General features: G+C 34.9%; 1 protein-coding gene across 1 annotated transcript in view; it reads right to left on the reverse strand.

Moving 5' to 3' along the window:
* The window catches only part of DOK6 (docking protein 6), a 150,930-nt gene extending 135,994 nt beyond the window's left edge, over positions 1-14,936 (reverse strand). Inside the window, exon 1 of the mRNA XM_036743226.1 lies at positions 14,820-14,936. Coding sequence (XP_036599121.1) covers positions 14,820-14,904 — 85 coding nt within the window. The 5' untranslated portion in view covers positions 14,905-14,936. The remainder of the gene's footprint in view (positions 1-14,819) is intronic.
* Between the last annotated feature and the right edge of the window lie 9,488 nt (positions 14,937-24,424).

The following is a 24,424-nucleotide window of genomic DNA, read 5'->3' on the forward strand; positions in this document are numbered from 1 at the left end:
AGGTCCTTGTTATAGTATATTTCCATATTTTCAACCTTTGTTTGCTTCAAATGAAGGAAGAACATTTCCCTGAGGATGTTCATTTTTTAATATTCAAAAATCTGTCATTTTCTAATAGCTAATTGCAAAGTACTTGAAGTTAATTTAAAAAAATGGACCAATACCTCCTAGGAAACTAGGCATAGACAAATGAAAGCAATAAGCTGAGTCAATTGATAAATCAAACTTTGTGGGATTCCAGGAAGATGATGAAGGTTTAGCCATTTTCTATACTTTTGTTATTTCTAAGTACTATGTCATGTGTGGCATGAGGTGTTGCTCAAGCTTACCAAGGGCTCAAAGATGATTCCATGGAAAGATCAATATGTTGTGGTGAAAGAACTTATTGGACCTTCTGAAATACGATTTCAAAAACTATCTTTCTAAAACAAAATCTAAAACTCAGACTTAAGGTATATATTTAGTTTGTTTTGATACCAGAAATTACAAGAAGCAATGAGTAATAAGTAAAAATCAATGGAATGAAAAGATGAAGGAGAACAAGGTGACATATTAAGATATAATTAGGTTTAGAACAAAACAGTGAAACTGAGCTCTTCACTTACATGACCTAAAATATAAAGATAAATGGAAAACATGGAGTAGAGGACTTGAGTTTAAGGAGGAACTGATTTTGCTCACATTAGTCTTGCAATTATAAGTCACATTAAAACTAGGCTTCTTGAGTGGAAGGACACAAATATCAAGAAAAAGATACCATATTAGTTGTAAAGATTCCTGGTGTTCGAAATTTAAAATTTTAAAGTCATTTTTAAAAACTTGTCACCTCAGATTTTTGGAAACTTTGTAAATAGTAATTGCTTATTCTTAGCTAGTGCATAATTTATATGCATTATTTCATTTCAATGCATGATTTCATGTAACCTTCATAGTAGCACAATGAGGTTAGTTCTCCTCATATCATTATCCCCATTCATACCTGAGGCACCTGAGGTTCAGTGAGCTTAAGAAAAATGCCTATTGTTGTACAGCTAGTAATTAATTATATAAGGCAGAGACTGGGCCCAGAACTGTACTGCCTCCAGTTCTAGAATGCTATCTCAAAAAATCATGACATTAGAATTTATGCGATAATATCTAAATAATATTCTGGTGTAGTTCATAGAAGAATGACCTTTTATTATGATTTTATAATGCATATATGGAGTATTTAATTGAGAAGGTAAAGATAAATCCAGTCTTGGTAAGAATAAGTATAAACCGGTAAAATTCTGAATCTAAAGAAAAGCAAGAAAAGAAATCAGGAAAGAAAAGAGTACTTCAAAAGAAAATTTGGGAAGATAACAGACTATTTTTAAAGAACCATTAGAAGCATAGGAAAATAATATTCCCATGTTATTCAAACAATGACAAAAGAAAGTTATGTAATGTCTTGTCCTGATCTAGGCACAATATTGGCAAAGTTGGCACTCCCAAGTTTCAATCTAATTAGCTAGAGGCAGCTAGGTGTTGGAGAGGATAGAGCCTCAGGCCTGGAGTCAAGAAGTCTTAAGTTCAAATATAGCCTTAGATACTTTCTAGCAGTATGATCCTGGGTAAGTCACTTTGCTTCTGACTGCCTCAGTTTCCTGAACTATAAAATGGGTATAATAGCACCCATCTCCTAGGATTGTTGAGAGGATAAAACAAGAAAACATTTGTAAAACACTTAATACAGTGTATGTAACATAGTACACATTTAAAAAAATGCTTGTTTCCTTTCTTTCTTCCCTCCATCACTCCCTCATCCTTCCTTCCTTTCCTCCTTCATGTTAGGCCTACATACATTTGACCGAAAACCTCCAGCATTCTGAACAGTATAATACTGTGTAATTTCAAATTAGATTTTTGTTAGCTACAATAAACATTTACTGACTTACATTGAGCGTACAACAAACTACCCATGTCCCTCTCCCCATACAAACCACCACCAAGTCTTTGTGATATGAGGATGCCCTCTACTCATGCATCCCTCAACCTCTACTGTTAGAGGAGATTTAAAAAAATCCCTAATATAAAAAATGCTGATGTATAACTTGGATCATTAGAAGATATTTCAAAGGGTTCAGAGAATAGTGAGGATATTATGACCTAATATTCAACAAAAGAAGTTGGTTGAAATGAGGAGGAGAAGACTCTGAGAAGATGATGCAGTAGGTCAGAAAATTTCAAACTCTCAAGATTTTCCTCCACAAAAGAGACAAAATAACACCTCTGGGTGAACATAGAGCCATGAAAACAAGTAAGAGTAGGGGCAGAACAGGGGTTCTCTTGGGACAATCAGAGAAGACCTGAAGAAAAATCCCAGGACTAGATGTCCTCTCTGTGTAGAGTAAACACCTCCAGGCTAGGGGCTGCTTTAACAACAAGCTGTAAGCCCTGAGGATAGTTAGGTTGGGAGGCTGCCTGGGTCCCAGTCACAGGAATTTTTACCGCCAGGACAGTGAGGGGAATTGGGCTCCAACCTGGGGAAGATGTAGGGAACCTTTGCTGACAAGGACCACCAGACCCAGCTGTGTTGTGGAGAGCAGTAGGGGCAAGAAGGAACCAGCACACGCTGGGTGAGTGCAGAAGCAGTGGGGCAGAACAACCCTGGCTGTGGGCACTTACAAGAGGCTGGAGGTCTTGGTCTGAACTTAAGGTCAGAGGGGAGAACTGAAAAGGATCAGAGGCCAGAGGGAAGAACTGAAGGAGGATCTGAAGACAGAGGCACATCCTCCACACTCCAGGACCAGAGGTGATTATAAAAACTAAATTATTACCCCCCACAAAATACATAGGTAAAGGAAAAAGAATCAACCATAGAGAGCTACTATGGGAATAGAGAAGACTGTGGTTCATCTTTAGAGGAGGATACTAAAACAAAGAAACCCTCTTCTACTCCAAAGAGTAATGTCAAATGGTCACCTGCCCAAGAAGAATTCACTGAAGAACTTAAAAAAAGACTTTAAAAATCAAATGAGAGAGATGGAGGAAAAATTAAAAAGAAAAAATAAGAATAACACAAGGAAAACAAGAAGATTATGACAAGAAAGTCAACCAATTAGGAAAGGAGATCCAGAATCTTAAGGAAGAAAATGATTCCTTGAAAATCAGAATTGGGCAAGGGGAAGCCAGTAAAGTTATGAGAGATCAAGAAATTAAAAAAACAAAACCAAAATATAAGAGAATGTGAAACATCTCATCAGAAAAACAATGAATCTAGAGAACAAATCAAGAAGAGAAAACATAAGAATAATCATACTACCTGAAAGTTCTAATCAAAAAAAGAATTTTAATATAATAATATGAGAAATAATTAAAGGAAATTGTCCTGAAGCATTAGAACAAGAAGGGAAAGTAGAAAGAGAAAAAAAATTCAATGATAACCATCTGAAAGAGATCCTACAAGGAAAACTCTAAGAAATGTTATAGTTAAATCCTGAAACCCCCAGATCAAGGACAAAATATTATGAGCAACAAGAAAAATACAACTTACATGTGACAGTACCACAATTAGAATCACGTAAGACCTAGCATTGGCAACACTAAAAGATCACAGGTCTTGGAACAGTATATATCGAAGAGCAAAAGAACTGGGCCTCTGGCCGAAAATATCATACCCCGTAACGCTAGGCATAATTCTGAATGAAAAGACATTTGATCAATTGTTAGACTTTCAGAAATTTTTAAAAAAACCCTGAACTCAATAGAAGATTTGGCATATAAGAACCAAGAGAAATATAAGGTAATACCAATGACCAATTACAAGGGACTCAATAAGAATAGAATGTTTACCTTTTATGTATGGAAAATGTAAAATCTATGTCTAAGATTATTACTAGTAATTAGGTAGCTTATAAGAAAAATTGGGCTACCCCTGAGTATGAAATGACTTCAAAAAGTAAAACTGTTCAAGATTAGCTAAAAGAGTAATTATCTAATACAAATGAGGTTCAAGAAGAAGAACCAATACAGAAAAATTAGATGGGGGAGGGGGGCTGTTAGTTCAGGAAACCTACTTTCATCAGGAATGGGTATAAGAGAGAAAAATACATATAAATCTAGAAGAGCATAAAAGTCTTCTAAATTTAGAAAGAAAAATTCTAAGGGAACAGGGAGGGGGGAGAGGATGATGGAGGAATCTTTAGAAGGGAAGTGAAGGAATAGGTTAGAAGGATATAGAAGGGTGTTTAGATTTAGGGGAATGGAAAGATAAGGGAGGGATTGTTAGAGTGGGGGTAGGTTAAGTAATAGGAGGGTAAGAAAGCAGATAGAAGTAAAGTAGAGGAGTTAGACAGATAGGAAAAAAGAGATATGCACAAACATAAAAACAAGATTAGGAGTAGAATCTCTTAGGGAAAGTATGTGTTTATAGATATATGTATATATATATGCATATGTATATATCAATACCTATCTACAAATACATGCATGCTCAATTATAGCCTTGGAGTAATGGGTAGAGGGAAGGAAAGGGGGAAAAAAGAACGAAACAAAAAATGTATAGCAGAGGACAATAGAAAACCTAAAAGGAAGCAAAGAAAAGATGGACGGCTTTCAATGTAATGTATGGTATTTAATATATAGGCTTTCTTGAAATGATAAATTATTGCTTTATATTCTGAATCCTCTCCTATGTTCTACTGTATATATGACATGGTTTTTCTTTTTTCTTTTATACTTTAGTTTAGTATTTGTTTATAATGCTTCTTTTCTTTTCATATATATATATATATATATATATATATATATATATATATATATTTTAATGTTTGTCCAAAATAAAAATAAATTAAAAAAATGAGATAGGAAGCATTTGAGAATACAATTTTGATGACACAACAAATTATTCTGACAAGGAAAGGAGAAACTCTCTATGAAACTGATAAGCAATTTATCTATAAGCTCAGATAATTTTTAAAACATTTTTCAGAAGATGAAAGGAAGAACAAGTAACTAAGGATTAATATAGAACTGTACTGCTAAAGAACAGGTGAGTTGAGGCCCATTGTTAATTTCTGAATAATAAAATAGGTGTATTTCTTTTGGAGGCTACATTGCAGGCAAGAGGAATCAAATTAAATGGACAAGAATGTTGCCTATGATAGATGAGATAACGGTAAGTGGCAGGAGAGAAGGCAGAATTACTCAATTCCCATTTTGCTTCTTTTTTTAATGAAGGAACATAATTTGCTAAATGGGAAGTATTATAGAAGGAAAGATTAATAGATAATTGAAAACAGATATATAAGGATATAGTAAAAGAGCATTTAGCTGTTCTAAAAGAATTCAAATCATCCAGACTAGTCAAACTCATTTAAGGACATGAAAAGAACTTGAAATGTGATTAATAGTGGTCTTTTAAAAATCAGGGAAAGCTGCTACATGTCTGTAGATGGGCAAATGTGGGCTCAATTTCTAAAAATAAAATATATAATCAATTTTTCATACCATAGGGGATGAAGCTGACTGACTGTGTGCAATATTCTGGAAAAGGTTTCTAAAAAGATAATTTGTTAGCACTTTCAAAGAAAAGCAAAAGTGCTGTATAGCATCATGTGTTAAAAATGAGAAATATTAAACTCCTTTTTTTTCAAAGGATTACTAGACTGTCAATCAAGAAAATGCTATAGACATACAGCATATGCCTGGATTTTAGGTAGGCATTTGATAAGCTCATGGTACTACAGACAAGACAGATAGCTCTGCACTAGATATAGTTAAGTTTGGTTTATTTGAAACTAGACGAATGACCATACCCAAGGGGTAAGACAATCACAAAATCTCAAAGTTGGAAGAGACTTCAAAGCCACCTAGTATAACCTGTTCCTCAATAGGAATCTCCTCTACAACAAACAACTCAATGGACATCTAGCTCCAACTTGAAGACTTCCAAAGAAAATGAATGTACTAGCTCTCAAGGTAGCCCATTCCATTTTTTTTCCACAGATCTCAGTGCTAATCAACAGCTGGGGAGGGATGATAGACAGTGAGTCTATTTCATTCTAGAGAGAAGTTTCCAACAGAGCACCTCACAGTCTTTGGATTTAATTTAGAAATGTTTTTTAAATTAATAAATTGAATGAAAGCATAAATAGCATGGAAGGTTAATATGTTTTGCAAGTGACTCAGGATTCAAAATGGTTCCCCAAAATTAGAGATATGGACCAAACTGAAGAAGATGAATTTAATAGGAATAAATCTCAAATCCTATACTTGGGTTCCATAATCAGTTCCAAAATTAAAGATGAGGGAGATGTAACCAGGGGGAAGGACCTGGTAAGTTTAGGGGAATGCAAAATAATATGAATCAGCAAAGTGATGTGGCAGACAAAGAATAATATAGTCTTAGGCTAAATTAATAGCTGCTTAGGGTCTATATACACTATAGCACTGTATACTACATTGTGATCATCTTTGATCCATTTCAATTCTTTGAGGATCAATTCTTCAATAACATAGTTTACCTTTACTGATAGAAATCACACCTTCAGGCTGGCTTAAAGGATCTTCATGAGTTGTCGCAGCTGAAAAGTTCATTTCTTAAGGAATCAACCTCACGCAAGGAGCTTGTCATCAATTATCTAGTCTTGTTCTTGAGCAAGCCCATGCTTGAATATTTTCTGACTTGATAGTAATGTTTGAATGATATTCCAGTGGAATATCTATGAGTATCCAGGGTCACTTCCATGCCATGAGTAGACATTAGAAGAATATTTTTTTTTGTTGTTTTTTGTTTTTTGGCAGGGCAATTGGGGCTAAGTGACTTGTCCAAGGTCACACTGCTAGTATATGTGTCAAATGTCTGAGGCTGAATTTGAACTCAGGTTCTCCTGACTCCAGGGTTGGTGCTCTACTCACTGTGCCACCTAGCTGCCCCAGAAGAATATTTTAATATTGAAAAGGTATTATATAGTAAAATATTAAAAGAATGATTTAAAGATTAATTACAAAAATATGTCACTCAATAAACCAAATGATGGGCAAAATTGCAAATATAAATAAGCCCAATAAGAGTTCTAATTAATTTACATGCAAAAAACAATAACATACATCATTTGGCTGAACTGGGGCCTTGCCCTGATTCTACCAGAGATTAGAATCTCACTTTCAACAATAGATCCCACGTCTGAGTTCCTTCTACCTGCTGCCAGACTGCCCTGACAATAAATACCTGTCTACCTGTACTGTTTTCAGTCTGACATAGTGCTAAAGATACCCACCTCCTGACAACTGCTGGGCCTTCCAAATGACAATCATGTGTCACTGAATTAATTGCCTGTTGCTGAATTCTACTATCCAGGCTTCTTACTAGTATCCACTGCAAAGACCTTTCCTAATTATTCAAATGAGTATTTGAGGCACAGTAAAAATCCTGGAATAACAGAAAATTCTTTAGATAATACATAACCCTCACTGAGCTTAGATTTCTGCTTCGTCAAATGAAATGGGTACTAGAAAAATATTTTGTGAGTATCTTTGTGTCCCAGCATGCAGAAAAGTTCATTGCAGGTAGTTAACTCAAAAAAAAAAGTTATGGAAAGCTATTTTGCTTAGATGAGAGTTCTTACTTTTGGATCATTTTATTCAGATGCAGATTTTTTTTGTGGTTACTATATTCTTTCTTAGAATTTGTCTCTGGTGAGTGACTGGCTGTTTCAGCTATCTTTCTTCCTATATTGTACCTATTCCTTTTGTTAACTCTGTGTGTATATTTTTATATCTCCATCTATATCTTTTATTACATATCTATACAATATGTATATATGACCATGATGTAGTATACATGCACATGTGCACAACTGGGCACATGCACATATGTATCTGTATGCATGTGTATATACAAGAAATTATACTACACCTATATGTATTTATATATATGCATCTGTATGTATGTATATACTATATGCACATAGTATGTACATGAATAAAGACACATATGTATGAGAATATAGGTATATCTGTGTGTATATAGCCAGGCAGTCAATAAACATTTATCAAATTCTGTGGGTATAAACATTTATCAAATGTCTACCACATGCCAGGTACTGGGTTATGTGCTGGGGATACAAAGAATGGTAAATGATAGTCCTTGTACTTAAGAAGATTACGGTTGAATGGGGGAGGCCTTATGCAGACAACTGTATATATTCAAGCTATAGACAGGATAAATTTGAAATCAACATAAAGCAGGGGAAGGATGATGATACACATGAATAATTGTTTTCTTTCTCCTCTGTCCTTTCATTTTTTCAGTTTAAGGACTTTTGATTAGATTTGTAAACACTATCTCTAGCCAAGAGCCTGTCATTCTTAATGACAGCTTAATTTTAAGTTGTCCAGAAATCCAAATACTTTCTGAGACACCATCTTCTGCACTTCCTGAATTAGATTTTCTCTTCTGCAACCTTTGCTTTCAATGAGCAACTGTGATGAAAGCAATACCTGGGATCCTAATGTCTTCAGTTCCTGGACCAAGACTTGGTAATTATTAGCAATGATTTCAAGGTTCATCCTGCCAGTGTTATTTGTACCCCACATGAATCACCAGAAGTGCACTGTAGTCATCCATTGTGACAACTCTTAGGGGGTTTTCTGTTATGTCTCAAATAAACTCCCTAGGAAATTAATAAGCCTTTCAATCATTGTTATCAGTTTGGTAAAAAGCTGCCTTACTACTCCTCGTCCCTGCCCCCCCCCACTGTCTTCTTTTAGTTATCCAGGATCACAGGCTTGTTCATATTTTACTTTCCTTTCTCCTTTATCGTCCATAATCATTCAGTCACCATGCCTTGCTAATTTGACCTCTTTAAATCTCACATCCTTCCCCTCTCACTTCTATCCCTTCTCTTTTTGCTGTACTCACACCAGCCACTACATTACTTTACTGTTATCATTTGGATTATTCCAGTGGCCCCCACATTGGTTCCCCTGCTTCTAACCTCTCTCCTTTACAATATAACTTTCACGTATTTAGTACAAGAAATAAAAACATTATTCCAAGAAGTCCATAGACTCCACCATAGTGACACACACAAAAAGGTTAATAACCCATGTCTTAGAGATTTAGACTAAAAGACCTTGAAAATTTAATGACATCTAATTAAATCTGGCTGACTAATTGCTATCACTTGATAATCATGTGGGAACACCAGCAGGGGCCTGTAAGTTAAAGCATTAGAAAAATTCCCCCGTACATATACTTAGCCCCTCTCTCTAGAACCCACAGGAGAGAAGAGCCAGCCTAGGCCTGGGTTCCTAGTATACTAATGTGAGCGGGCTTTGAGGGAGTAACTCCAGAGCCTAGAGGCAACAGGAAGCCACTACAGTTTATATAGTATCAGGATCAAAACATTAGAGCTGCAGCTAAGGAAAATGCCACTAACACAGTATCAGATGGACTGGAGTAGGGAGATCTTTGAGGTAGGAGAAGTAATTATTAACTAAGAAGAGAGGTGAGGGCCCAAGGTGGTAGCTGTGTGAATGGAGAAAAAATATCAGATGCAAGAAATGTTATGAAGGTAGAGACAGCAAGATTTGCCAATTGATTAGATCTGTGGGGTAAAGGAGAGTGAGAAGTCAGGATAATATCTAGGTTATGAGCTTGGGAGACTAGAAGCATGGTGATGCCTTTGACAGAAACAGTGAAGGAGAGAAGTGAAAGATAATGAGTCCACTTTGGAATAGTTTAAATTTAAGATGTCTCCTAGAAAAAGAAATATTAGTAAGCCCCTTCTCTGTCTTCTTCATAGGAGTTGGTGAAGTGATTGAGGGGACTATGGAATATTACATATGATATCATATTTTTGACATATTGATTAGTGTTGCTAATTTTTTCACTTTTAAAAAATTCTTCATGATAAAAAGTAGCTCTCTGGGAATGGGAAAGGGAGGAATCCACTAGAAAGTATAGGTGTATGAACAAAAGATCCATGAAATTTTATTTTTTTTAAATTTTATGACATACTTAGAGTGCCCTGAGCTCACAGAATATCAATAGTTTAAAATTATAAGTAATTTTTGAATAAATAATTGCATTAGTGACTTCTGACTAAAATCTAAGGCCAGGAAATATGTATATCTGTATATATACACACACACATATATTTATTTTTGCTCTCTACTCATCCTTCCCCTTAAACCTTGTGGGCTGCTGAGTCAACATTAGTCACTAAAACATTAGATAAAGATGATTATAGAAAGGAGTGAAGTCAATAATTTTATCTCAACAATAGTCCACTGTTTTCTTTCACCTTTGAAAACTATTTCCATATTTTTTTTACTCTGAACTAATATCAAAACATGTAAAAGAAAGTTGTAGGAATTATTTGTTTGATAAGTCAGTAAAACACCAAAAGGAGAGACCACTGTTTTGATTGTCAGGATGTATACTCTAGTCAAGATTCTGAAATGCAATCTTCTTTCCTTGGTGATAAGATGTCCTTTGTGTGCCTAATAACCATGATCATAAGCTATAACAATGAAATTTATTGAAGCAATACAACATATACATGTACATTTTTTCTAAGAGAAATTTAAAACATAAAATAGGGAAATTGCATGATAAAATGGAATGATATGGACGGAAAATCAGTTCTGGCACAGAATAAATCATGTAATCCAATACCATGAAATACCTTTAAAAACTTGGATATGAACTTATTAACTGATTAAAAAGAAAAAAAATACTCTGACCAAATATTCAATTTACTTATATGAAGGCCTTAAAATATATTTTATGAACTTCAATTTTTTTTTTTTTAATTATAGAAGGTTGTTTGCTTTAAAGGGCTGTACTTGAGATCTAGCTGAAGATCAGTTCAAAATGCAATTATTTATAAAATTTTTCTTGTCTAAATAACTTAGAGTAACTGCTAGGCATTTCCGAAAAATTGAAAATTAAGCTCTGGCATGCGGTGAACATCAAGAAAATAATAGAGAAAAAATGGTTTATTGGTCAAGGAAAGGGGCTGGATCATATCCTGCACCCTACTTTGACAACTGAAGTTTTACAATTGCAAAAATGGTATGCTGATAACCCATACCTTTCCATAAGATCATATCTTTCCATAACACCAAATCTAACTGATTTCATTCAGTGTTTGAATTACTCTTGATCAGTTGCTGCTAAATCCAGTTGGACATTAGTACTCTGTTGTTATTCCCTCATCTTATCCTCATACTCTCCTCCCATCCTTCTTTGTTATCCAGGACACTATTGTATATCTGTCACTCTAATAGGCTCTTGCTTTTGGCAATCCATAATTTACACAAATGACTATAAACCCCACATGTGGGAAATGAATGATCATGTAAAGTGAGGCCCAACAGCCATTAGTAGATACAAGGAATCTGCAAGATCAGGAAAATAGATTTGGGTAGCATTCATTCAATCTAATACCCAAGAAAGGAAGAAAATGGAACTTACTCTTAAATTGTGATTCTATTCATACCATATTTGAAGCTAATAAAAGTAAAGGGCTTTCTGGACTTTTAAACATTACCCATAACAAATAAATGAGTATTCATTGAATTTCTATAAATATCTTTGAATGCTTGAAGTTTATAAAATTTGAATTTTACAACAGGAAATCAAAGTCAGCCAACATTTTCCGATGGTAAAGGTGATCAAATTCACTTGAATTTAACAAACATTTATTTACAAACATACATTACAAGGTACTGTGTTTGGTGCTGGGTATATATATATATATATACACACACACACACATATATACATATATATGTATATATATACATACATATATATATATATATATGAACAAAATAATCCTGAGAGGATGTCTGAAGGAAGATAAAGATTCTTAGAGGCAAAGTTGAGGAAAGGGTGCATTATAAGCATAGATTCAACAAATAGTTTTGGATGTTTGAATGTTTTTGAATGGTTTTTAATGGATAGGTATTTACCTGGTCTTATAATCTACAGGACACTGAAGGAGACATAAAGCAGCTTAATAAGCCATTCTTACTTTCAATGAATTTACAGTCTAGTTGGAGTTTAAATTGTGAAAAATGAAATAGTCAAAAGATTCAAAGTAAAATATAATAGAAAAGACAACAGGAAAAATATGATTAATCGTTAAATTAAATACACACACAATAACTGCTTTTAGAGTTTAGTAGAGGGAAAGAAGTGGCAGGACTAAAGCTGCTTTTTGAAGAATGGATAATATTTGGAAAGGTGAAATAGTAAGATAGATACGAAAAAACACAAAGTACTTTCATGGGCTGTTAAATATTATGGAACCATAGACTCTTTAGAGATGGGAAGGACCTTTAGGAGCACTTAGTAAAATCCACTCATTTTGAGAAACAAGTAGTACAATGGAAATAGTTTGGAATTAGGTCTGGATTAAATTTCCGACTCTACCATTTTCTATTGTAACATTTAAAATTTCTGGGTCTCAGTTTCCTCATTTATACAGTGAGGGCATTGGACTAGATAATCTCTAAGGCTGCTTTGAGCCCTAAATCTATGATACAATGATAATATGAGGCTTAGAACAGTTAGGAACATAGCTAGGTCTGGAATCCACATCTTCTAATTCTATTGCCTTACATGACAGCTATGCTTAATTGCATTGGTCTAGGCATACACAGATTAAAGCCTCATCCAGAGTGCTGGAAATATAAATGAAAAAAACATACACAAGTTGGTACAGTGTACTAGAAACACCATTGGATGTGGAGCTAGAAAATCTAGGTTTGAATTTTGGGTCTGCTACTTATTCTCTTTGATTTATGTAAGATAATTAACCTGTTTGGATCTCCTATCATTCATCTGTAAAATGATATAGCATTGGAATTGATGACTTTGGCAGTCCTTTCTAGCCCTAAATCCTAAGGACCCATGATAGACATTATAAAAGAAAACTCCATAGGACTTAAAACTGTTAGCTATAGGGATGATATGAGGGAAAAGTAAGAATCGGATTACTCAGATGCTATCAGACATGCTTTCTCTACCTCTCATACCTGTAGGATAAATAGAAGCTTTATTCATATATTCATTAACTACCATGTGAGTGTGTGTGTGTGAGTGTGTGTGTGTGAGTGTGTGTGTGTGTGAGAGAGTGTTTCCTTTAATGCATGTACATGGTTGAAAAAGCAAGTTAAAAAAACACTACAATATTTGCAGAATCATTGGTAGGGTAATGGCAATTCTGACAAGAAGACAATATAGGGAAGCAAATTTTTATGTACACAGTGCCTGGCTTTGCAGTTCTAATATCGAAATATTTTTTGTTCTCTTCTCAAGAAATTCTTCAGACTTTCTCTTTGTATTCTAGACTAGTCACTTTGGTGTTCATACCATGAAAGAAAATAAAGGGAACAAGCTATTTTCTCACCATGGAGAAAGTCCTTGCAAACCTGAGCTTATACAATTCTAACAAATACCACACCTTTCAAAGAGCCACATGAAGACAGCTGTGCTATTTTTCCACCCACAAACTTATATTTTTAACTTTCTTTATATTTCCTTTACACAGTGTTTGACAGATGCTTATCTATAAGCTTTTTTCTTCCTTTTTTAAAACCATGAGCAGGAAAAGACACTTGAAGTAATGTGGCAATGTACCTTCTATACCTGTGGCTGCTTCTAGAAATTTAGATGAAAGGATGCATTTTTGGAGCTAGAATGTGAAGAGTTATGAAAATATTAAAATTATGAGAATGTGCTCACATGCTGCTGGAGCCATTAGGGGCAAATAATGTATCTTACTTACATTTAATCTTATTATAAGTTAGCATTAAAAACTAGCACTGATTCATATCAATATAAAACCAGCTTTTGTCGGTGTTACTATGGGACAAGTAGATTGTGAATGATGGTGAAGGTGATTACTATTATGCCACCATTTCTTTTGAATATTTTCTTTTATATATATTTTCACACCTATCAATGTAAAGAATTTATTAAGCATTTGTTATATGCTAAGTATTGTCCTAAGTGCTGGGGACATAAAGAAAGTAAAAATATGGCCCTTTTTCCTCAAGGAGCTCATATTTTAATGGGTGAGACAAGTTACAAACAATATATATGTTTATATGTGTGCCAATATGTAAACATATTTGTATTGTAAAAATATTATAAATATTTGTATAAGATATACAAATATTTCTATGTAGTAGACTTAATATATAAATCTATTTTGTATATTTCTATATTTGTATTTTCATATGTATACATACCTATATGCCTTTGGGCAGCTCAAGTAACTGATAGAAATTCTTCATTGGTTCATGTACAAAATGAGCTGATGGAAAAGCCCTGATTGAGTTTGGAGTCAAAGAGCTTGGGTTGGAATCTTGATTCTTCTATGCTTATTAGCTATCTTACGTTTTAGTAAACCACTTAGCCTTTCTGGCCCAAGTTTCCAATACAACGAGGTATTGGTTTGGATCAGAAATTCTTAAGCTTTTTAAATAAATTGACCCCTTTGGCAGTCTGGCAAAACTCATATTTTAAATATACATATTTTAAATTCATAAAATAATATCAATTATGTGATAACATAAAATGTTATTTTATGTAATAATGTAAGTGTGTTTATAGTAATATAATACATTTATTCATCTAAATAATAAAATTGTTTTCTTTTGTATATATAATTAACAAGATATTTTAAAAGAGTTTTAAAGAGCAAGTTTAAAGACCCTAGATTAAAAACCCCTATACTAATCCCATATCTCACTAGATAATTGCTCAGACACCTCCAGGTCCAAGCTTCTACCATGATGGCTTAGCATAATGAGATCAGATATATGACACATACCATTTTGCTCCCTCTGCACTCCTGCAGCCAGCAGATCAGGTTCCCCAAGGCTTATGTCATTCAGTCTGGTTCCTAGACACTCCATGCAAAGATGTTTGCACCATTCCTCGGCCTCCAGCTCTGCAAATAATAAGTAATGACCATGATACACTGCTTTGCACAAAGGTATCAAGAAATAATGACAAGGGACACAAGGGATAAAGTACTGGAGCCACACTTATGAAGACCTGAGTTCAAATCCTACCTGAGACACTTGAAGGCTGAGTGATCCTAGAAGTCATTTGACCTCTCTAAGCCTCATTTTCCCAAACTATGAAATAACAAAAATAATAGCTCCTACCTCACCAGGTTGTCATAAGGATCAAATGGGATTATATATGTAAAATGCTTTACAAACCCTAAAGAGATTTATAAATGCTAGCTACTGTTGTTGTTGTTAGAAGTTCTGTGGATGAATCTGAATTCTGTACCTCTATTTGCAGCCACGACAACCAAAGCAAAAAAAAAAAAAATTAAAAACACAATCACTAACAAATGTCTATTTTCTAAGTTATTGTTGAGATAATTTTAAAATAATTGACTATGAGATATAATGATGCTAAACATTTTCTTCCACAGAAATTTTAGGTAGGTCTCATTCTGTAAATAAATTGATTATAAAAATGAACAGAACTGAAACAATTATGTAATAATGCAACTTAAACATTCCTACAATTGCAAAATAGCAATGAATGGTTCAATGACTCCCAGTATATTAATCTCATATATTTGAGGTTTTCTCCATTAATACATACTTATCTCATACAATTTTCCTGGGCATGAATGTGATGAGATATTCTGAACAGTCACTGACCTCCTATAGAAATACAAATTTTGATAAGGACAATTACAATTAACTTAAGCTTACTAATTGCACTTGGCTCACTCATATTTTCCTTTGCTATAGGAGTTGTTATGCTCAATTGATCTCCATCTAAAAGAAGCAGAAATTGGTCAAAGGAGTAGTGAACTAGATCTTTCTGTATTCTTTCTGGTATTTGAAAAAAAATTATTTAGGTTTATAAAAAACATAACTCTAGCTCCTCCAGTGATTAGCTGTATGGCCTTGGGCTAGTCACCAAGCCTAAGGTTCCTCATTTTCAAAATAAAAAAAAAAGCTTATGTCAGAGGTGACAAATTCCCACACAATAACAGCATAAGAAGTGGGCTTTGGGGTCAGCTGAGACAGTAGCAGCAGAACTTACAGGAGCTCTCAGCCCAGCCTCTGACACCACCCTGGAAGCACTGAAAACTTACAGATTCCTAGAACAAACTCTGAAAACAGAAGAATGAAAAAGCCTACAACTTGGGACAGTGTCCCTTATACCCTACTGCAAAAACAGAGACCAACAATAACATAAAGTTAAAAGTCAATAAACTGCCTGAAAATAATCAAACTGCAACAAAAATTTCTGACCATAAAAAGTTACTATAGTGACAGGGAAGATCAAGACAGAAACCCAGGAGAAAACAACAATGTGAACAAACCTATAAGTAAAACCTTAAAGAAAAAATAAAATTGGACACAAACACAAAGAGAATTCCTGGAAGAATTAAAAAAAAAGATGAGTGGTAGAGGAAAAATTAGGAAAAGAAATGAGAGGGATGCAAGAAAATTGTGAAAAGAGAATTAACAGCTTGGTAAAAGAGGCACAAAAAATACTGAAGAAAATAGCACCTTAATAGGCCAAATGGTAAAAGAGACAAACAAGTTCACTGAAGAAAAGAACTTAAAAATCAGAATTGGCCAAATGGGAAAAAAGGTACAAAGCTCATTAAACAATATAATTCCTTAAAAAGCAGAGTTGGGCAAGCGGAAGCTAATAATTCCATGGAACATCAATAAACAATAAGACAAATTCAAAAGAAGGAATGAGTAGAAGAAAATGTGGAAAACTACTTGGCAGAAACCAGGTAGAGACCAAATTCTCATACTGTATAGCAAGATAAGGTCAAAATGGGCACACAATTTCTATGTAAATGGTGAATATCATAAGCAAAATAGGGGACCATGGAATATTTTTCTTGTCAGTTCTATGGATAAGAGAAGAATTATGACCAAACAAGAGATACAGAACTTCACGAAAATTAAATAATTTTGGTTAGAATAAATTTAAAAGGTTTTGCAGAAACAATATCAAAGCAGCCAAAATTAGAAGGAAAGTAGGAAAAGATTTTCAGAGCCACTTCCTCTGATAAAGGCCTAATTTTTTAAATATATAGGGAACTGAGTAAAATTTATAAAAATAAGAGCCATTGCCCAATTGATAACTGGTCAAAAGTTATGAGAAGGAAGTTTTCCAAAGAAGAAATCCAAGCTATCTATAGTTATATAAAATAAATTCTCTAATCATTATTAATTAGAGAAATGCAAATTCAAACAACTCTGAGGTACCACCTTACTCATTAGGTTGGCTATTATGATAGAAAAGGAAAATGACAAATGCTGTGTGGGGGCAGGATGTGGAAAAAGGGGGACACTAATGCACTGTTGGTGGGGTTGTGAATTGGACCAACCATTCTGGAGAACAATGTGGAATTATGCTCAAAGGTTATAAAATTGTGTATACCCCTTTCCCCAGCAATACCACCACTTGATCTATATCCCAAAGAAATCAAAGAAAAGGGAAAAGAACCTATTTATACAAAAATATTTGTGGCAGATCTTTTTGTGATGGCAAAGAACTGATGACCGAGAGGATACTCATCAATTGGGGAATGGTGGAACAAATTGTGTTGTACAATTTGGATGGAATGCTATTATGCTATAAGAAGTGAAAAGCAGGATGGTTTCAGGAAAGCTTGGGAAGACTTATATGAACTGATATTAAGTGAAGTGAACAGAACCAGGAGCAATATTGTAATGATGACCAAGTATGAAAGACTTGGCTACTCTGATCAATGTAATAATTTAAAACAATTCTGAAAGACTCATGGTGAAAAATGTTATCCACCTCCAGAGAGAGAACTGATGAATTCTGAGTACAGATTTAAGTATATATTTTTTACTTTTTAAAAACATGGTTAATACGGAAATATATTTTACATGATTTTGCTTATAACTGATGTTATATTGCTGGCCTTCTCGATCGCTGGACGAATGATGGGAGGGAGAGAGAAAATTCAGAATTCCATTTTTTAAAAGAATGTTTAAAATAAATACATAATACATTTTTTTAAAAAAAAGATTATACATGTTATAGATGAGGTAACTGACATGGGGAGCAAGTTTCCATACTGGGAATTGTTCAGACCACCCTTTCCTGTTAAATGTCAAAGCCTTGAAATTATCTGTATCTCTGAGATATCAAGGTATCACCACAGATATTCTAATTAATTCATCAATAACAGGAGAATCCTAATAAGTTCTGGATGGTATATCAAAACTTCTGTACAAAAAAAAAAAACTCTTCTTTAACCAGTTAAAAATTGCTAGTCCTGTGCTTAACATACTAAGGTTCTTAAGATTTATATATGCAAGTATGTATGTATGAATATATATGGATTTATAACGATTTAGAAAAGCCACTTGTTAATTGCCAACTTTCCCCCAGGAACTCACATATTACTTAATTTCTGAGACCTTCTCTGGTTGTTGAAACTTTATGACTTCGGAATTCTGAATTATACCTTAGAAGGGCCTTCCCTGTTTCCCTTTAGAATATAAAACCAGATATAGAGATTGTTTTTTAAAGATTTGAAGAAAAGAAGAACAAAACTCATTCCCTAGAAAATTTTAAATCAGAAGGTGCCTTGAATAGTGGACTTCCTCAATGAAGGTAGCTTTAGAGAGAGGTATTATAAAATCTGAGATCTATGGAATCTTAAATTTTCCCTAATTTCTCTGAAATTCCACAGTGCAATCAACAATTACTCATCCTGCTTGGCATACCTAATACTAGCTCTTAATACAAGGCTAGTGCAGGGCAAGGGAAAGATTTCTGGATCTGAAGTTAGAGGCTTTAGGTTTGATTTTGTATTTGTGTGACTATGGGGGATTCTTTTAACCAGTCTTGAGTTCAATCTCCTCCTCTGTAAATGAAAGGAGTTGAATTAAATAACCTCTGAGCTACTTTCCATCCCCAAATGTATGATTTCATCACTGTTGTAGCCCTTAGATTATAGCCTGAACATTGTTTTCTATAACTGGTCAAAGATTAGAGATGTTTAGACAATGTAACAAAGTATCTGGCAAACAAACAAATAAAGCCACATTTAAGGAATTTGGAGAAGAAAAAAATTAAAGACAAATGTAGAAGTTGGCACCACAACAAACCAGAACCAGAACCAAAACCAAAACCCAAAGGCAAAACCATTAACCCAAACTCAATACCATAAATTTTGGAAGTAATGAGAGATTATTAAGTTCACCAGCAATGATCCCCATCAACACTGGCAGTGTGCCTCCCTGATGACTCCCCAAGGAACAAAACTTATATAGGTTCCAATTTACGCAGGAGTTAAATTGAGTATGGGTGAGGTGGGATTGGATAAATCAATATCACCCTTTTAAATCAAGAGATTCAGAATTGGCATCAGCTGGTAAATCATTCATGAAATACGACTCGACATTAGAATCATGTAATGTTGAAGATGGAAAGGATCAGTCAATCAGTCAACAAGTATTTATTAAGCACCTACTAGCAATCATCTACTTTACCCTTCTTATTTTTACATTTGTTTAAAATAAAACCAGAGATGAAATGACTCATCCCAGGTCTCTTCTTAAACAACCTGTTGGCCTTACAAATATTTAGCGATTTATCCTCATTCCTGTCACTGAATTCTCCTCTAACTACTCAAAGAGTATAGCAAACACACTCAATTTTCCTCTGTAGGCAAATGTCTATTGAACCAGCAAAAAAAATGTGGGAGGAAAGGGAGAGAGGTTGAACCAGAGAGGTGTGTTGGCAGTGAAGCTTCTTTTGTGTCCCCAGGCATACCTCAAGAACAGCTTTATTATTATCCCAAAGAGCTGGCAGGCAATTTATAGTACTGAAACACACACTTTTTAAAATTTTGGTGTGCGTGTGTGTGTTTTGGCCTTACAAAGACTATAGTTTTTCCCTCATCACACTGACTCTTTGCTTTCAGAAGGTATTACCCATGATGGAATAAGCATGGACTCACAACATCATAGCTCTAGAGCTAGAAGGGATGATAGAGGTCGATTAGTCTAACCCCCTCATTTTACATAAAGGAAACTTAGGCCCAGAGAATTAAGTGACTAGCACAATATCACACAGGTAATAAGTAGCACAGCCAGAGTTTAAATTCAGATCCTATTAATTTTATCACTATAACATCTCTTGTATATGTTCCCTTCTCTGCTTTGACACTTCTACCACTCTGGTGCATCATTATACCTCATTATCATCTCATTACAGGACTATTTTATAAGAGCCTGCTCATAGGTCTGCTGGCCTCAAGTCCCTCCCTACTTTATTCTATCCTCCACTCAGATGCCAAAGTGATCTTCCACAAGTCTGACAATATCAAACCCTGCCCCACCCTCAACTCAACAAAGTGGCTCTTTCTTACCTCCAAGATCAAATACAAAACCCTCTATCCTCTATAACCTGGCCTCCTCCTACCTTTTAAGTCTTCTTATACTCTATTTAATCCCATATACTCTGTGATACTGGTTTTCTTGCTGTTCTTCCCACAAAACATTTATCTCCCAACTCAGTGCTTTTCATTGGATGTCTGGAGTGCTGCTCTTGCTCCTTACTCCTGCCTCCTGGCACCTCTGGTTTTCTTCAATTCTAAACTAAATCCCATCTTCTTCAAGATGCCTTTCCCTGCTATTTGGGGAGGGGGGGCAGGGAGGTAATGCTAATACTTTTCCTTTGAAAGTATATATAATTTATCCTGTATAATATATATCTTGTACATTCATAGTTGTTTACATGTTGTCTACCTTGTTAGGATGTGAGCTCTTCGAAGGCAGACACCATGGTTTTTACTTTCTCTGTGTACTCAGAACTTAGTACCATGCTTGGCACAAAATAAGCACTTAATAAATGTTTACTGACTAACATGATTCCAAGTTCAGTGCTATTCAAATCTGACTAAATCCATGACTCCCTAGATTAGTTCTCCACCTCTGTCCTAGTGACCTCACACTGGCAATATCTTTACCTTTACATCCTTCTTCTATAATTACTGAGTTCCTCTCCCACAACCTCCATTTGAGGAAGTACCCATATAAACCATTCAAAGTTGGCTCATTCTCTGATTCAGCAGACTACTTCTCCCAGTCCTTTAGCTTCCTTTTATGCATTGTCTTCTGCTACTGGAATGTAATATCCTTGAGGAGAGGGATTGCTTTTCTTTTTGTTTGTATTTGTATTTCCAGTGCTTGGCAAAGTGCTTGGCACATAATAAACATTTAATAAATGTTTTACATATCTGTCTTTCCAGCATTCCTGCTATTCTGGCCTGCACAGCTTTGCTATATTATCTTTCTTTTTGTTTTTTTTTCACTCTAAGTCATACTCTCATGACTCAGCAATGTTTTTCATTTAGTTGCCTCACTCTCATTTCCTCCTGCTCTATCATCTTTCCTATTTCTTACCAATTCTCTACTATCCCATCCCAATATCCTTCACAACAGGACTCTGCCTCAGTAGGCTAGGGCCCTTCATTTCCTACCTAGCTGTTTGAAGTTCTTCATCATCCCCTTCCTCTCCCATCTCCCCCAAGTCTCCTTGCCAGTTGCTTTTTCTTCCCCCACCCCAACCCCTTTTCAGCTTCCTTTTATGTGTTGTCTTTCTCCATTAGATTACAAACTCCTTGAGGGCAGGGACTATCTTTCTCTTTCATACTTCTATCCCAAGAGGTTGGCACAATACCTAGCAAATTGTAGGTGCTTAATAAATGCTTATTGACTGAATTTATTTACTGTTATATGTGTATTTTTAAATATGTGTATATTTTAATGTTTTAAGATAGGTATATTTTAAACTACGTGTGCTGCCTTTAATTCTTTTTGAAAGACGAGGCACATAATACATCATAGATCAACAAAGAAATAAATTTAAAGGTAGCAGCTGTGCTATGGATGGACATTGGAACTTGTACACCTGGCAGCAAATATATTTGACTCATCAGGTAACACTGGCTTCGCCATACTTGCAGCATCTTTTTGGATAAAAGAACTTAAACTATTGATTGATCAGCTGGCAGGTAACAAGAAACTTTGTCTTCCACAGGACACTTCAGTGAGCTTAGGCCAGCATGTGAAGGAGTTTATCCAAGGACTCACTGCTCAGAAAGTACAAGGGACAATTGCTTTTTCTGTACACATTTGGACAAATTTTTGTTTTTTTCTACTTATTGTAGTTCTAGACTTAGACTATACAATACAAATTATTTTCTCTCCTTGTGTAGCTCTTCAAAGGAGATAATTTCAACTTTTGTCTTGGCCTTTTAAAATCCATGTGAAAGGTTTCTGAAATGTTCTTTTGAATTGAGGAATATGGACCTTCTAAATGCTTAATCCACATCAAACCTGTGCATTAATTTCTTCCTGTAAGTAGACATGCTGCCTTGCCATCAGAAATAGGCTTGATCAGTAAGTAGGCAAGACATAGTTGCCATTGATTTTTCATTTTTGTCGAAGACATGAACTGCTTTTGGTGGGATGGGGGGGTGGAATCTACTTGTAGAAATCCATAAACCCAGAGACCATACTTTCTGAACTAAAAAGCAAGACATATAATCTGACAAAGGCATTGTTAGAAAAGCTTTGTTAGTATATACTTTCTTTTAAAGTTGGGATGCACATTTTCTGAGCTCATGAATTACCTCATGAAAGAGGTACACGTAACAGTTTTGTATGATTCTGAGCATCAATGGTACTTCTCTCAAAGGATCTAGATATATGTAATTAAAGGAGTTATCTCACCATTAACTTGAGTCTTGAATATATGTGCCTCTGTAAATAGGAGTTTGTGGTTCAAACACACTGGCAGTCAGAGATAGTGACAAAGTCTGTTTGAGTTTTCCTTCTTGGCAAAGTAGAAAACAATTATTTCCATCCACATGGGCACTCCTGCAATAACTATCCAATTCCACATGTCTCACTGCTGCCCTTAGGGAGCCATCTGTTTCTCCTACTGTGGACATGTCAGGCCCACAGAGACAAACTCTACAGCAGAGGCTTAACATAAATAAAATATGATAGAATAAGATACGTGATTATCTTCTGACCAGTATACAGAGTTGTAAAAGCTCTTCTAACACTGCATAGAGACCAAAGTAATGTTTTTGACAGAAAGAAAAATTAAGGAACATTAATATTTAAATCTTAGATATACAGAACTATTTCCCTGGTAAGGACTTTATGAGGTTAATTTTTCATTACAATTCTTTAATGTGTTTTACTCACAAGTAAAAATGTCATTTAATTAGCATGTTTACTCGAATAAAATATATACTTAAATCTTTTCAATACATATGCTCTTCATAAAGTTTTGTGGGGAGTGTATATACATACACACACACGTATATGTATGTATAGGGAGAGAGGGAGAGAGAAGGGTGAGAGAGGGCACAAGAACATTCTAAAACCCTTGGGTTTGCTGAGTGAAATCATACAAGTATTTCCTACCGTTAACAAGTTGCATTCCAAAAGTCATTAAAGTCATTGTAAACTACTCGTTGAAATCTCAAAACACATTTTCTAATAGAAAACATAGGTTCACAAATAGCCACAAAAGTCAACCTATTCACAAAGACAACTGAAATCAATTTATATTTTGTCTTTGAGTTGACCTCCTACCACTTCCCCTATAATTGGTTGAATACTTTCCTCTTTGTCTCTTCTTCTTCCAATGGTGTTTTTTGGAGTCTTGGAACCAAACCAATGTTTGTCAATATTTTTAATGGGAAAATGCACTGCATGACATGTGTTTAGCGGGGGATATAGGACCCACAGAATGCCTGTATCCCTTGCTGAAGCTTTGGTTGACACTGATCATTCTGTTTGTGGTAAGAAGGGATACAGAAAGACTGAAAAAGGTCCAGATAGCTCACATTTTAGGCATGTTGATAACTGGCTGCTTAGTGGATAGCCTGAAGAGATTGTATCAATGAAATGAGTATTTCTTTCTTGGGGGCTCAGGAGGAACACTTTTCAAAACTGCCATGGCCTTGGTTAGTAATTCACATTTATAGATACTGATAAACCAGGTTTTCATAAGTTGAGGTATATATGAACGGATCAGAAGTATAGCAAATAAATAAAATGAATAGCAATCAGAACAGATGATGTTAGTGTGAGAAAAGACAATAGATATTTTTGGGACTTTTTGGGAGTCTCAAGCATTGTTGTATTAATCTCACAATATTTACCAAATCCAATCTCTTCTTTCTACTCAAATGGCTACCACTTCCTCCTCCTTCCCTTGAGATAATGGAGTGACCTTTCTCTCTAATCCAATCTATCCTCCACGTAGTCACCAAAGTACCTAAAGCAAATGGTTGACCACATAACCCTTTCTGTTCAATAAACTCCAATGGCTCCTTCTTATCTCTAGGAAAAAAATATAAATACCACCATT

Source organism: Trichosurus vulpecula, chromosome 1 (genome assembly GCF_011100635.1).
Source record: "Trichosurus vulpecula isolate mTriVul1 chromosome 1, mTriVul1.pri, whole genome shotgun sequence".
In the NCBI taxonomy this organism is placed as follows: domain Eukaryota; kingdom Metazoa; phylum Chordata; class Mammalia; order Diprotodontia; family Phalangeridae; genus Trichosurus; species Trichosurus vulpecula.